The sequence below is a fragment of the Protopterus annectens genome, chromosome 10.part0 (assembly GCF_019279795.1).
Source record: "Protopterus annectens isolate FY-2018-M chromosome 10.part0, PAN1.0, whole genome shotgun sequence".
In the NCBI taxonomy this organism is placed as follows: domain Eukaryota; kingdom Metazoa; phylum Chordata; order Ceratodontiformes; family Protopteridae; genus Protopterus; species Protopterus annectens.
Genome location: NC_056744.1, coordinates 1,762,711,573 through 1,762,725,394, shown reverse-complemented (window position 1 = coordinate 1,762,725,394; position 13,822 = coordinate 1,762,711,573). Strand labels below are relative to the sequence as shown.

The following is a 13,822-nucleotide window of genomic DNA, read 5'->3' as shown; positions in this document are numbered from 1 at the left end:
ACAGGATTGCTCTAGCAAACCCTGCTCTGGATATGGAAATAGAATCCAGTTTATAGTTTTTTGTAAAGGTATAGATAAAAAAAATTAGCTGCTTCTAGGATAGAAGCAGTTTCCAGTCCTTTAAAGAAGGCTCCAGAGGAAGCCACAGCTCTGTTTGAATGGGCCTTAACAGAGGAAGATGGTTTTCACCTGAGAGAGAGAGATAGCAAAAGGTGATAGCCTTGGAGATCCAAGTAGAAATGGTCTGTTTAGATACAGGATTTCCCAGCCCCCCTAGGATGTTTCTTTTCAATTGCTCATATTTACTAATAAATGTGCACAGACAACTCCAATTTTATCTGGACAAGACCAAATCCAAGTGTGTGCAGCACCCTTTCACCGGAGTTTTGAGGTGAGGGGAAAAAAGGTGAGCAGATGAAAAGATTGATTTAAGGGACAAGTTACTGACCACTTTAGGCATGAAGGAAGGATTGGTATGAAGGAATACCCTATCCTTATGAAAAAAACAGAAAAGGCTGGGAGGCCATTAATGCTTGGACTACTGAAACCCACCTAGCAGAATTAATGGCTACCAATAAAACTGTCTTCCAATTGCAAAATTTTAGGGAAAAAGGGGGGCTTGGGTCAGTTTTTCCAAAACAAAATTTAGGTCCCAAGGAGGTGGAACAGGCTTCCTTGGAGGCCTGATGTGTAGGATGCATTTTAAGAAAAGTCTGACTTCTAATCTAGAAGCTAAGAAGAAAGACATACACATACAAAAATGGCTGACAATGGGCTTTAACTGAAGAATAGGCCAGTCCAGCCTTGAGCAATTCACACAAGTTAAGAAAGGACTAGTGGAACCTCCACTGAAAATGGATCTAGTCTTACTAAGACACCAGATAGAAAACCTCTTCCATTTGGAAAAGTAGGATCTCCTTGTAGTAGGTTTCCTGGCCTCCTGCAGGACAAGAAGTATGTCCTCTGGAAAAAAAGGTGTCTGAAAGGAAATAAGGTCAGGTTCAGAGTTGATGAAGGTGAAATAAGAACCCTTGTCTTGTGCGAGTAGATCCACACTGTGAGGTAACCTGTGACTGCCACTGGCTAATTGCAGAAGAGGAAACCAATGCCATCTTAACCAAAAGGGGCACCAACAAGATTTTTAGTTTATTCTTCCGAATCTTCAGAAGGACCTTCTGAATTGGGGTAAGGGGGGAGAATGCATAGAGAAAAAAGAAGTTATGTACTCACCATAATGTTCCATCTGAGTAGTTATACTTCATTTTTCTGCAACCTGTGGGTATTCGGATCCATATCGGCTCCGAGCCGGCAAATTATTTTCTAGCATCTCCTCCAAGCTCTGAGCTCTTCCTCCTACCCATAATGCACCACCATCTCCTGCCTTCCCTCAGTTCGAGTTTGCTGCAACTATACACATTAGCAACTCAGCCCCAAGAATCGAACATACTTATGGATATGATAAGGTCAGGGGGATGGAGGGAGGGAAAGGTTGCAGAAAAATGAAGTATAACTACTCAGATGTAACGTTATGATGAGTACATAACTTCTTTATCTAAAGTAGTTAACTTCATTTTTATCTGCAATCTGTGGGACAGAGTCTCCAGTTACTTAAATCCTGGGGGGCCCTCATGGAAGGATATTCCTGAGCACAGCAGAGCCAAAGGATGCTCTTCCTCTGGAAATCAGATCTAATTTATAATGAGAAATGAAGGTATGTGGATTTGCCCAAGTTGCTGCTGTGCAAATGTCATCCAAAGAAACCCTAGACCAAATGGCAGCAGAAGTTGCCATGGACCTGGTAGCGTGAGCTTTAATTATACCAAGAGGAGATGAACCTTTTGCTTTGTAAACCTACGAAATGCAAAGAGTGATCCATCTAGCAAAGGAAACCTTGGAAATGGCCTTTCCCAGAAAGGGTTTGGAAAAGGAAACTAACAATTGGTTGGACTTGCAGGATGACTTTGTTCTATGAAGATAGAAATGAAGTTGTCTATGAACATCTAACAAGTGAAGTTTATATTCACCCTTGTTTTGGAAATTGGGAAAGAAAACGGGTAGATTAATAGACTGGTTTATGTTTGATTCAGATGCCACTTTGGGTAAGAATGAAGGATTCATACAGAGAGATACCCTATCCTTATGGAAGACCAAATAAGGAGGCACGACAGACAAAGCCTGAAGCTCAGAAACCCTCCTGGCTGATGTAATGACCACTAGAAAGGCGGTCTTCCAAGACAAAAATTTTAGTTCCACTGAAGCTGCGGGTTCAAAGGGGGGAGCCACCAAGGCCTCGAGGACAAGGTCCCAAGGAGGCACCGAATCTTGGGAGGACACAAAAGAAAAGTGCCTTTAAGAAAAGCCTTACACAGCCTAGAAGAGGCCAGGGCGATGTCTTCCCCAACATGAAAATTAGAAATGGCTGCCAACTGTACTTTCACTGTGGACAAGCTAGCTCCTTGCTGAGAGATACTAGTCAAAAAATCCAACACCACCGGAACAGGGGCTGTAAAAGGATCCAGGTTCCCGTGAGAGGCCCAAATGGAAAAACACTTCCATTTACTGCAATAAACTTTCCTAGTGGAAGCTTTAAGAGAGGCCACAAGTATAAATTTTACAGGGGATGAAAGACTGGAGTCCTGGCAATCAATGGAACTGGAGCAACCAAGCTGTCAGCTTGAGGCTGTCCAGGTTGGGCGGGCAGGCACCCGAAGGGTGAGAGATTAGATCTGGGCAGGGATCCAGAATCCACGGAGGAGCTAGAAGATGAGACCAAATGAAGGGAAACCAAACCTGGCGAAACCAGAATGGGGCAATGAGGATCACTTTGCACCCCAGTCTGCAAGTTTTCTGAAGAAATTTCAGAATGGAGGGTAAGCATACAGAAGCCCGGAGGGCCAAACATGGACTAGAGTGTCTCTGGGGGCATCCCCTGGGGAGGGAATCGGAGCAAAGAACTTGCTGTACTTCACGTTGGAAGGAGATGCGAAGAGATCACAGCAAGGCTGCCCCCATGCAAGGAATATCTCCTCAGCTACTGACTGTTTCAGAGACCACTCGTATGGCATCACGATAGCCCGACTCGATCTGTCTGCTAAAATGTTGGAGTGTCCCGGGATTTGCACTGCAATCAGAAACCGACCGGTGGAAGTCACCCACTCCCACACTCTCATGGCCTGTGACACAGGGGATAGAATCTGGTTCCCCCTTGTTTGTTGACATGCCAGACAACTGACATGTTGTCTGACTGAATTGCAATCATTCCGAGAGGGAGGATATTGTGAAAGGCTTTCAACGCTAAAAGCACTGCCCTCCTCTCTAGAATATTTATGTGCAACTTGGTCTCTGTCTGGGACCACATGGATTGGACTGTCCTTCACAAACAGTGTACCCCCCCAACCCGAGTTGAGAGGCGTCTGTGGTCACTGTGGCTTAGACTGGCCATGATATGAAGGGGCGTCCTGCTGCAACCTCCGGTGAACTTAGCCACCAAAGGAGGGACGTCCTGCAGGTGTGATCGATTCTGATCGGAAAATCCATTGGCAGGTCTAGCCAAGACCATTGGACCGCCAGAATCCAGCATATGAAGGCATGCACAAGGAAGAATAGATATGGAAGCAGCCATGGAGCCCAGAGCACATCGCTCACCTTTGGAAATCTGAGGTTCACTATTTGAGCTACGTGACACCTGAGATGTAAGATCATTTCTGGTGTTAAGAAAAATTTTAGCTGCAAAGTGTCTAGAGTGCCTTGAACTTGTACCGGTTGCAATTGGGATTTGTGGACATTGACTGTAATCCCCAATCGATCTGCAATCCCCAATCGATCTGCCAAGAGAAGAAAGTAGTCTCTGGCCAGACACAGAAGACGCTTGGTGGACACGGCGAACAGCCAGTCGTCCAGTTACGGAAAGACTTGAATTCTCTGAAGCCTCAGGTGAGCTGCTACGACTGCCATTACTTTGGTGAACACCCTGGGGGCTGTGGTGAGACCGAAGGGTAGAGCTCTGAACCGGAAGTGACTGGCTCCCAGCCGGAAGGGAAGAAACCTCCTGGAGCTTATTTGAACTTTGATATGGTAGTAGGCATCCTGGAGGTCTAACGAGCACATCCAGTCGCACTCTCAGAGATGAGGTAGAATGGACTGTAAGGTGACCATCTGGAACTTTTGTTTGACGATGGACAGGTTCAAGGTTGACAAGGACTCTGGGGGTGACTCAGCGAATTCTGAGACAAGGTCTCACTGAAGCCGGATAACATGTGCCAAATAGTTCAGCGCACGGATGGAAAAAGTCGCTGACGAATAAACACGCTTCCCAAACCTATCCACCGACCTGGACTCCTTGTCTGGAGGGTGGACTGAGGAACTTTCCTGTGCTAGCTCCTTCTTGGTGGCTGCTGCAGCCACCATAGCATCAATGGGGGCTCCTTTAGACCACGGTTGTCTGTTGGTGGGAGGAGACAGAATCTTGTCAGGGCGTTTGGGGATAGGCTGTACGGTGTCAGGTTCCTTCCATGCCCGCGTGGTGATAAGGTCCACCAAGGGGTCCGCTGGCGGGGACATCCAGGAAGTAGATGAGCCCGTGCCAAAGGCCTCCAGGAACACGGACTCATCCGTAGAAGGTTTTGGGGCTGACCAACCTCCCCTCTGGCGGAAAATCTCCATGATGTCTCCTTCGGAGACATCTTTCGGAGGTGACCTGTGGGAACCTTCTCCTTCCTTTGTCTGTGTCTGTAGTGATGGACTCTGAGGAGTCCCAAGTGCCTCCTTTTGCACTTGCGTTTACGGCTGCCCTCATCAGTGGGACACTCCGAAGAGGACTCGTGAGCTGCAGGGGGATCCCTGGAGGGAATAACCTGGGGGTCCACTGGCATGGGCTGTCCTTGAGACAGGATGAAAGGAGTAGATGGCAAATGCAGAGGGTCTGGGTGGAATCCGAGGAGATGAGCTGGGGTCTCAATCCTTGGGAGAGAACCTTCTCCACCACTTCAAATGCCGATGGAGAGCGTACCTCCTTGGCACTCAGCAAGGAAGAAGCTCTCCCTGGGTCTGAAGCGGGGATTGGAGCCAAAGCGAAGATAGCCTGAGGTCCAAGGGAACGGTTTGGATCTGAACAAGCCCGAGCCGAAGAAGTATCCATTCCCTTGGGTCTGACTCCCTGTCCACAACTCCGAGAGCCACCCAGATCAGAACTAGCCGGATCCAAGGAAATCAAGGTAACAGCCAGAGTCGAGGTTAGAGGAACCGTCGGCACCGAGCTACCAGCTCCAAAGAGTCTTGGATCCAAAAACCCCAAAGCAGTGGCCCGGATCGGGGAAGGAGAGATGGGGTGGAAAAAGGCATGGTGGTCCCCCCCTCCGGAGGGAGAGGGGCCTGGGAAGACTCCCATCTGTATTTGGGCCTGAAGAAATTTCCGCATCATCTTCTTCATGTCTAAGTCTGATAGGCTCCGAGTCGATCACGAAGAAGCAACCAACTCTGATCTGGCTGGTCTGCGGAGTAAGGGCGAGGAAGGCCTCAGATCCGAAGATTCCAGCGGCTCCAGCGAGAAACGGGGTGATCGGAAGTTGTGGAGAAACTGGCCTAGAAGTCTTAGAAGGAGGGCTAAGGAAAGGCTCCCTGTCTGGGAATCTCTTACGAGGCTATCCCTCCTCCTTTCTTTATCCTCCCTGCGCCTTTCTCTGTCCTTGTCTCGGTCTCGGTCTTTTTCTTTCTCTTTTTCTTTTTGCCTGTCTGCCCCAGCACCAGAAGAAGCGGGAGTTTGAGTCCCTGTCTGGGTGGGAGGTTTGGTGGGAGTACCGGAGGCCGAAGCAGAATCCAGCACAGAAGCAGGGAGAAGACCCTTGGCGACCAATTTGGCCTTTGGATCCCTAAGGGCTCTTGGGTTAAAACCTGCACAGATAGCACACTGGGTGGATAAATGGAGCACTCCCAAATAAATTACACACAGTGTGACCATCAGCGGGTGAGAGCTTCTGGCTACACTCTGTACATTTTTTGAAGACTGATTTAGGCTGATCGGCCATAATCCAACACTGAATGCCACTCCCTACACAAACAATACAACACACATGCACGCTGAAGTAAAGTGGTCCTAAGGTCCTAACAGCAACTGACGACAAAAAAAAAATTGTTTTTTTAACCGACGAACAAAGTGTTATACTAATGGGGGAGGTAGGATACACTAACGATCACAGACACATTAAATAGGAAGAACAATCCCAACTTACCTATACCTGAGCTCAGAGCAAAAGAGACCACGATGCTCACTATGGCGTGGCAAAGGAGATCTGAGGGAAGGCAGCAGATGGTGGTGTATTATGGGTAGGGGAGGAGCTCAGAGCTTGGAGCAGATGCTAGAAAATAATTTGCCGGCTGGGATCCGATATGGATCCGAATACCCACAGTTTGCAGGTAAAATGAAGTTAACTATTTCAGATCATTCCATTCCATGCAAAGGCTAGGACGTCCATCTTCCAAACCAGAGGATGAGGGATCTTGGCACAGAATTTTGGAAGTTATCTGCTCATAAGGGAGGCAACGAGATCTATTTGAGGAGTACCCCACTGGTGAAGAATGTCCAGAAATACATCCCTGTAGATCATCCATTCATGGTCCTGTGTCATGGATCTGCTCAATGTCTGCCTAAACATTTTGAGCCGATGGAATGTAAACAGCTGTCGGAAGTTCTGAAGATGGTACATGCAGACATAATTTCTGTGGCTGCTCTGCTGTATTACGTGCAATGTCGCATGTACCTTGCAGTAACTTAAGTCCTTGGTATACTGGCTGGATGTTTGGGCTGCCTAGGCGGAATGTCCGTCATGAATACTGGAACATAGGAATAGGACATCATGAAGACAAGACGCTATAAGGATAAGAGGTGCAAAAATGTCTGAGCATGGGTCACTGGGTTGAGCCCAGACCCGGAAGTTTTGACTTTGTAACTTGTCCCTCTCCATCAGCAGGAACAAATGACAGTGAAGAGTAGCCAATTCCTCCACAATGTCTCTCTCTCTCTCTCTCTCTAGAATGGAAGTATCTCAACCTTTTCAAAAACAAGCAAAAGGTAGAAAACGAACCCTATGTTTTTACTGCCACATGCTGTGACTCCCAAGGACAATGGTGTGTTTTTTTGGAGACTAACATAATTAAAATGTGGAAATCTATGATCATGTTTAGAATTCACCATCTTTAGTGATGACTTTCCTGCCAAGGGCAAACATGGGAAAACCAATTCCCTCTCCCAGTAGGTGGTGGTTAGGATGGTGACTGCATGCTAATAAAGCCATCCTCGCTCAGTAGGTGGTGGTTAGGATGGTGACTGCATGCTAATAAAGCCATCCTCGCTGAGGAGATTTCACCTTCAAAAGTGGGAAGGCAAAAACAGAGCTCGGGGGGTACCTGTCCACCTTCTGTGGTGAGCAGCAAACTTCCTGAATTGACTGGGCATAAAGTATGTCTGAATGGGTGATGTGAAGTATTGCTCTACATTACCCAGGTATGGTGCAGTCATGACGAAGTGCTCAAATGAATGTCTGCTTGCACCTCTCGTCGTCCTCTTTGTTGGTCAAATGCTACATGGCCAGCTGTCTGCAAAGAATAAGGCTACCTCATAGGCTGATAGGCAGATTAAGCAATAGGAGTTTCTGACGAATGTCTGATCTGATTCTCCTCGTGATCTAACACTGACCCGTGGTCATGATAGAGGAATCCTAAGGCCGAATCCCGTCCTAAACATTTTATTTTTTTCACTTGTTAATTTAACACACTAAAAATAACACTCTCCAGGAAAGACCCAGGAGCATGGTCCTATTAACTGACTCCATTAGAAATGCAAAGTAAGCAAATGTAGAATGACTGACTACAGGATGAAACTCCATAGATTACTGGCTTAGATTTTCTTGCAGTTATGAGAGAATTTCCAGGATCTGATGTCGACCTCAGGCCTCTCTTGTCCTCTGCAGATATTTGGGGCATGAAGTGTTTTTCCCATGTAATACAAGCAGTGCCACTGCAGCCCCTTACTAGTACTCTGAGGGAGAACATTGGAAAGGTTTTAGCATTTTAGACACTGAATATAGCAGCTTTCCTATGACACGGGTTACAATAGATAAAAAAAATACTGTCAGAAGCATAGAGCTGGGTTAGCAGAAGGGCTAAGTGAGACATTTGATAAGATCAGCTGTAACACCACAACATGCACCGTAGATCAAGAGCAGGAATGATAAAATTCCGTTCTGCAGCGAGTCTAGGATATCTGTAGAAGAAAGTTCTCCACTGCAGAAGGTTTGTTAAACTGGAGCTGTATGTACTTAGCTCTTTATACATTACTGTAAGAATTCATGTACTTAGCTCTTTATACATTACTGTAAGAATTCATGTACTTGGCTCTTTATACATTACTGTAAGAATTCATGTACTTGGCTCTTTATACATTACTGTAAGAATTCATGTACTTGGCTCTTTATACATTACTGTAAGAATTCGAGGACCGCTGGTTTTAGTTCCTAAAATGAGTATTGCCATTTACTTTTTTTCCAGCTGCATGTGATTGAGCTGGGCCCTCACAAACCTGGAAATGCATCACTGATTACCAGCAGAGGGAACCTCCCTTTCCAGACTGGGTCACAAGATTTTCCTAGTGCAATACAGGTAAGGACATATGTATTTGACAATATTTTATTAACTACATTTATTTTTGTATGGGCGGTACCTTTGAGCAGTTCCTTGTATAAACTACCTACCCTACAAATGCAACCTAACTAGAGGTATTTCATTTTCTCTGGATGAAATTAGCCCAGTTCACTATCCCAAGCCTTTTAGTACACTTGACATTTCTAATTATAATTATAATTTCTCACTTCCTGTATGAGAACATAGCAGATTCAGTAAATCGTACCTTCCCTGTAAATTCCATTATTTATGGCTGAATTGTTCTCTGTGATCACGCTCAACATAATTGCACCTTTTATGAGTCAAATATGTTGTACTAGTTCCACAGGTGTAGGTTACATGCAAAAATACAAGGCTTAAGATCTATACAATTTGTGAATGTTGAAGCTAAACCAACTGAAAAATGTTATTCCATATGCTTGTCCTTTCCATTCTTTGTTTCCCAGGCAGAGCTGAACCTCTCTAATCTGTATTGCATTGCTATCCCGGGCAACAGATTCCAGCACTATGCTTCCCTCTCCATGAACTAATACTTCTCAAGGGCTGTCTTAATATGACCCTTCCAACTGCTACCTATGTCACGTCTCTTCGTCCATGTCTGCCTCTCCCAAGCAATAAGATGAGTCTAAATCCTGTCTTATTTCTCCACATGGTCATCTTTGAGTCTCTCTGCATAACTCAACTCTTCATTCCCTTTGCCATTTGGTAACTGCACTGCATGCTTGCTACTACCATCTTTCCTTCCTCTGTATGTATTCTACAACAGTGGCCTGCAAAACAGAAGAATCCCAAACTGGTTTTCCTACTTTTATGTCCCTGTGTATCACACTTTTGGTGTACGGGCAAAATGCTTAGAAATGAATGCTGACTAATTTTGTCACCAAAGGAAGGTGGGTAATAACTATGAAAGACTGCAACATGCCAACTATGTGGTTAAATGAAACTCATTGTTGAAGAAACCTGCTATATGAAGTGCCTCAGCACAACTCCACATCCACTGAGACCTGTCTTCAGTGGTGGTCTCTCACCAGAAAACTGATAATACCAGAATGATTCTTATAACTGTTAATACATTTCAATGCCTACTCATATCACCGTTTCCTCCTTTTTTCACCAACAGTATATGCCTAAGCTCGGCCTGCTCTTTATCCTCTCCAAATATGGCTTCCTGTTCCTAAGCGATCTGGGGTCAGCCCAGCTTATCTATACCGTGCAGATCACGACCAACATCATCTTTGCTACCATCTCAGACACCAAAACAGAGGGTATTGTTGGAGTGTGTAAAAATGGAAAGGTATGTTTAGTGAAACCTCTGAAATGATTTACAAAAGTTAATTATATGCATTTTATTCATACTGACTGCATTTTTAGTTCTGTTCCTTGTCTAAGTGCTCATTTACTCCATGTTTTCCGATGGACTGTATTCATTTTGACTGCACAACTCTTTTGCCATTTTATCTGCAACGTCCAGGTAATGTTTTGAAATGGATATTCTCTGCCATGCATATCTGTTTAACAAAAAATGTACTCACCATAACGTTCCATGTATGTAGTCCATCTCGCCGAACATTATTACATGTGTGTTTGGAGCTGATCCTCTGCTCTGACTCTGCTGCTGGGTTTGGAGCCGATCCTCTGCTCCAACTCGGCCACTTTTTAGAAAGCCTGAAAACTTCTGATTGGTCTATGGCTAGGAGGTATCCCATGGTGCATGAGCACACTCCCCAGATCTTGTTTGCTGCTAGTCTATATAAGGAAAAAAGTAGAAAGGAGAACAAAGGTTCGGAAGCTTCCTGTAGGATGTTAGTGTCTTCAGGAGGGAATTCTATAACTGCTCCTATCCAGTCTCTTGCAAACTTGGAGAGCCAGAGGCCTTTGACATTGGCTTTGACTTCCAAAAAGGAGCAGACCCAGCACAGAGTCCTGAGTGATGGCCACTCTATGGAGGTGGTCTCCCCTATCCTAACTTCCTGGGTCCTGAGAGCCAGCTCGCTATCCTGCATATAACAGAGGTTAATGCCTAACTATATGAGTCTGTTTATAATGCCCGAATAGGGTGTTGCACGAACTGCCTTAGCCAGGGCAAGATAGGCAGTATGAACCATTTTGTTGTCATTGTTGGAATGGTGACCATTTTAAAGAAATTTACCAGGTTGGATAGGCATGATCTGCCTTTGACAAAGCCAAATTTGGCTGGATCTGGTGTCTGAGGGTTTCCTACGTCATTTAATCATATTCATGACGGTTCTTTCTATGCCTTTAAATATTAGACTAATCAGACTTATGGATCTGTAGTTCCCAGGGTCTGTTGATAAGCCACCCTTGTGCAGAGGGATGACCATTGCAGTCCTCCATTCACATGGCACAATGCCTGTCTGGAGGCTGTTTAAGCAGTGACTCCAGCAGTCCAGATAAGTCACGATTCAGGTATTTGGGAGGTATCCTAGGATATTAATGGGGCCCATCAATGTGGTGCTCCTGGCATTGGAGAGTGCATTTGTGATGAGCTCCCTAGTGATAACTGCGGGGGGATATTTTTGATGGTATTACTGGGGGGGGGGGGGGCTTCAACTGGGGTTGGGGGTAAAATTGGAGTTGAATTTTTGGCCAGCAGATGTGCTGCATCTTCCAGCTCCATGTTCGTGGCCCCATTAACAATAAGTTCTGCTCATTGTGTACTGCCTTTTGAGGTTTTGGACCTAGCTAAAGAAAGCCTTGTGGTTGTCCTTGGCCTGTGAGGCTACCTTTACCTCAAAATTAGCTTTGGTAGACTTAATTTTCCCTCTTAGTTGTTTGTTTAGTCTGATGAGGACTTTTATCCTGCTGGGTGTTGGACTTCCTAATTTTAGCAATGATGTTTTTCCTTCTGTTATCTGTTTGTTGGAATTCACTGGGGAAGGTTGGTGGTTCGTTTTGTTCTGGCTTTGCTTCTGGTAGGCACAGCTGTCGCTGTGCATATATTAACATGATAGTACAAACAGGATGACAGGTTTGAAGTTCTCCATATCCAAATTACCACAGGTGGAGTCCAATATCATATCCTACCAAGCTACAGATCACCCTCTGTGCCCTAGAATAACATAGCTATCAATTCTACAAAGGCAGCTTGTGTTGTCCTGGTTTGGAGGGGTTTGAAATTGTGTCAGGTAATCACTTAATAAAGGGTAGTTTGTCTTAAGAGTAGTTCCCAGCTGTTAAATAGTTTACTGAGGTCACAGCAAAGATTTTTATTTTGAAGGAGACAGCTTCATGGTCTGACCTTACCAGAGTATTTGTGAGTACCAGATCCTATTTGTCTGCACCCCTAGTGGGCATAACAACTAACTGGGCCATGGTGCTGGGGATTTACAAAGTCCAGGAATCTGTAGGCTTGCAAGTTTGGGGTTGTATAGGATTCCCAGCTTATAGAGGGGTGGCTAAAGTCCTCCATGAATATGGTGTTGTGTTGAATGGCAAGTGTCTCCAGTAGGTCTAAGCATGGGCTATGGGTTTTTGGGTCATACAGAGTGATCTGTAATTTGCAAGAATATATGGGACTCTTCCCTATGGTTATTCTGGACACTGAAGCTCAAACGAGTCTTCTGTTTGACCAACCTCGAGCAGTGTCGTTTTTGATGTAGACTGCGACACTTCCACCTTTACTCCCTGCATGTGCAGCAGCTGGTCTAAATGGTGGAAGGCACTGTGTGCCGGCACTGCTGTCTCTGTAGCTTTAAACCATGTTTCAGTAACTGCACAGATGTCCGCCTTCTCCAAGGTGAGTAGAGATTGGAGGGAGTGGAGTTTCTTGCTTAGGCTCCTGACATCGAACAGTAACATTTTTAGATTCCCTTGGAGTTGACTTTGCTAAGTTGGTAGGTTTCAGTTTGGCATTGCCTAAAAAAAAAAATGCATTACAGTGAGGGGACAATGTTTTAGCCAGTATTTGAAAACCAAGTACAGAAGCCAGTATTTGAAAACCAAGTACAGACCATCTGGAAATGAATAGGCCAGTTGACTAAGGAGGAGACTGATGACCAGCATACAGTAAGAGCAAAGAGTGGCAGAAAAAATGTGCACACCTTTTCACCCTTGTATGGGGGAATCCACCTTATTGAAAAAGGGTGTGATTTTTAAACCCTTAGATTTTTCTGAAGTTGATGCAAAGAGTGGCAGAAAAAATGTGCACATCTTTTCACCCTTGTATGGGGGAATCCACCTTATTGAAAAAGGGTGTGATTTTTAAACCCTTAGATTTTTCTGAAGTTGATGCAAAATGTGCCATACCAACTGAAATTAAAGAATAACATATGACCGTTATTAATCAAGAGTCTGTTATATTTATTTTAGTTTTCTAATTAACTAAGGAATAAGTTGCCATCTTTTAAATGGAAGTCTAGTTTCCCCACTTGGATTCGGCATTTTTGACCAGCTTATTTTTCCTCTGTAGTTAATAGGTGGTTAATACAGACGCAGTCCAGAGTTTTCTAATTAACTAAGGAATAAGTTGCCATCTAAATGGAAGTCTAGTTTCCCCACTTGGATTCTGCATTTTTGACCAGCTTATTTTTCCTCTGTAGTTAATAGGTGGTTAATACAGACGCAGTCCAGAGTTTTCTAATTAACTAAGGAATAAGTTGCCATCTTTTAAATGGAAGTCTAGTTTCCCCACTTGAATTCGGCATTTCTGACCAGCTTATTTTTCCTTGGTAGTTAATAGGTGGTTAATACAGACGCAGTCCAGGATACCACTGAGGAGCCTAACCCAATTTCCCAACTGCACTGTCTGATTAAGTACAGTACAGTACAGTTGGGAAATTGGGCTAGGCTCCTCAGTGGTCTCCTGAACTGCATTTGCACTGTCTGATTAAGTATGGAGTCTGCATGTCCTCCCCGCGGTCGAGTGGCATTTGAAAGACATACGTGAATGGGCATGCCTTCGTTGAAGGTTGGGCGTCGAGCTGGCACCTCGGCACCATGAAAATCTACTGCCAATCATTAGCGGAACGGAGTTTCGCTGTGGCGACCCCTAACCGGGAAAAGCCGAAGGAATAACAATAACAGCTGTCTGATTAAGTAACTTGTTCAAGGCCTCACAATATGCAAATGAAGGCTGAGGAAATCAAACCCTGTACCAGAGGAGGTGGTTCATGAACTGTTCAGTTTTAAT

General features: G+C 44.9%; 1 protein-coding gene across 5 annotated transcripts in view; it reads left to right on the top strand.

The window, feature by feature from the left end:
* The window catches only part of LOC122813996 (clathrin heavy chain 1-like), a 139,110-nt gene that overhangs the window by 99,050 nt on the left and 26,238 nt on the right, over positions 1-13,822 (top strand). For all 5 annotated transcript variants that reach the window (XM_044086572.1, XM_044086574.1, XM_044086573.1 and 2 more), the window contains 2 exons: positions 8,542-8,652; positions 9,794-9,967. In XM_044086572.1, coding sequence (XP_043942507.1) covers positions 8,542-8,652; positions 9,794-9,967 — 285 coding nt within the window. The remainder of the gene's footprint in view (positions 1-8,541; positions 8,653-9,793; positions 9,968-13,822) is intronic.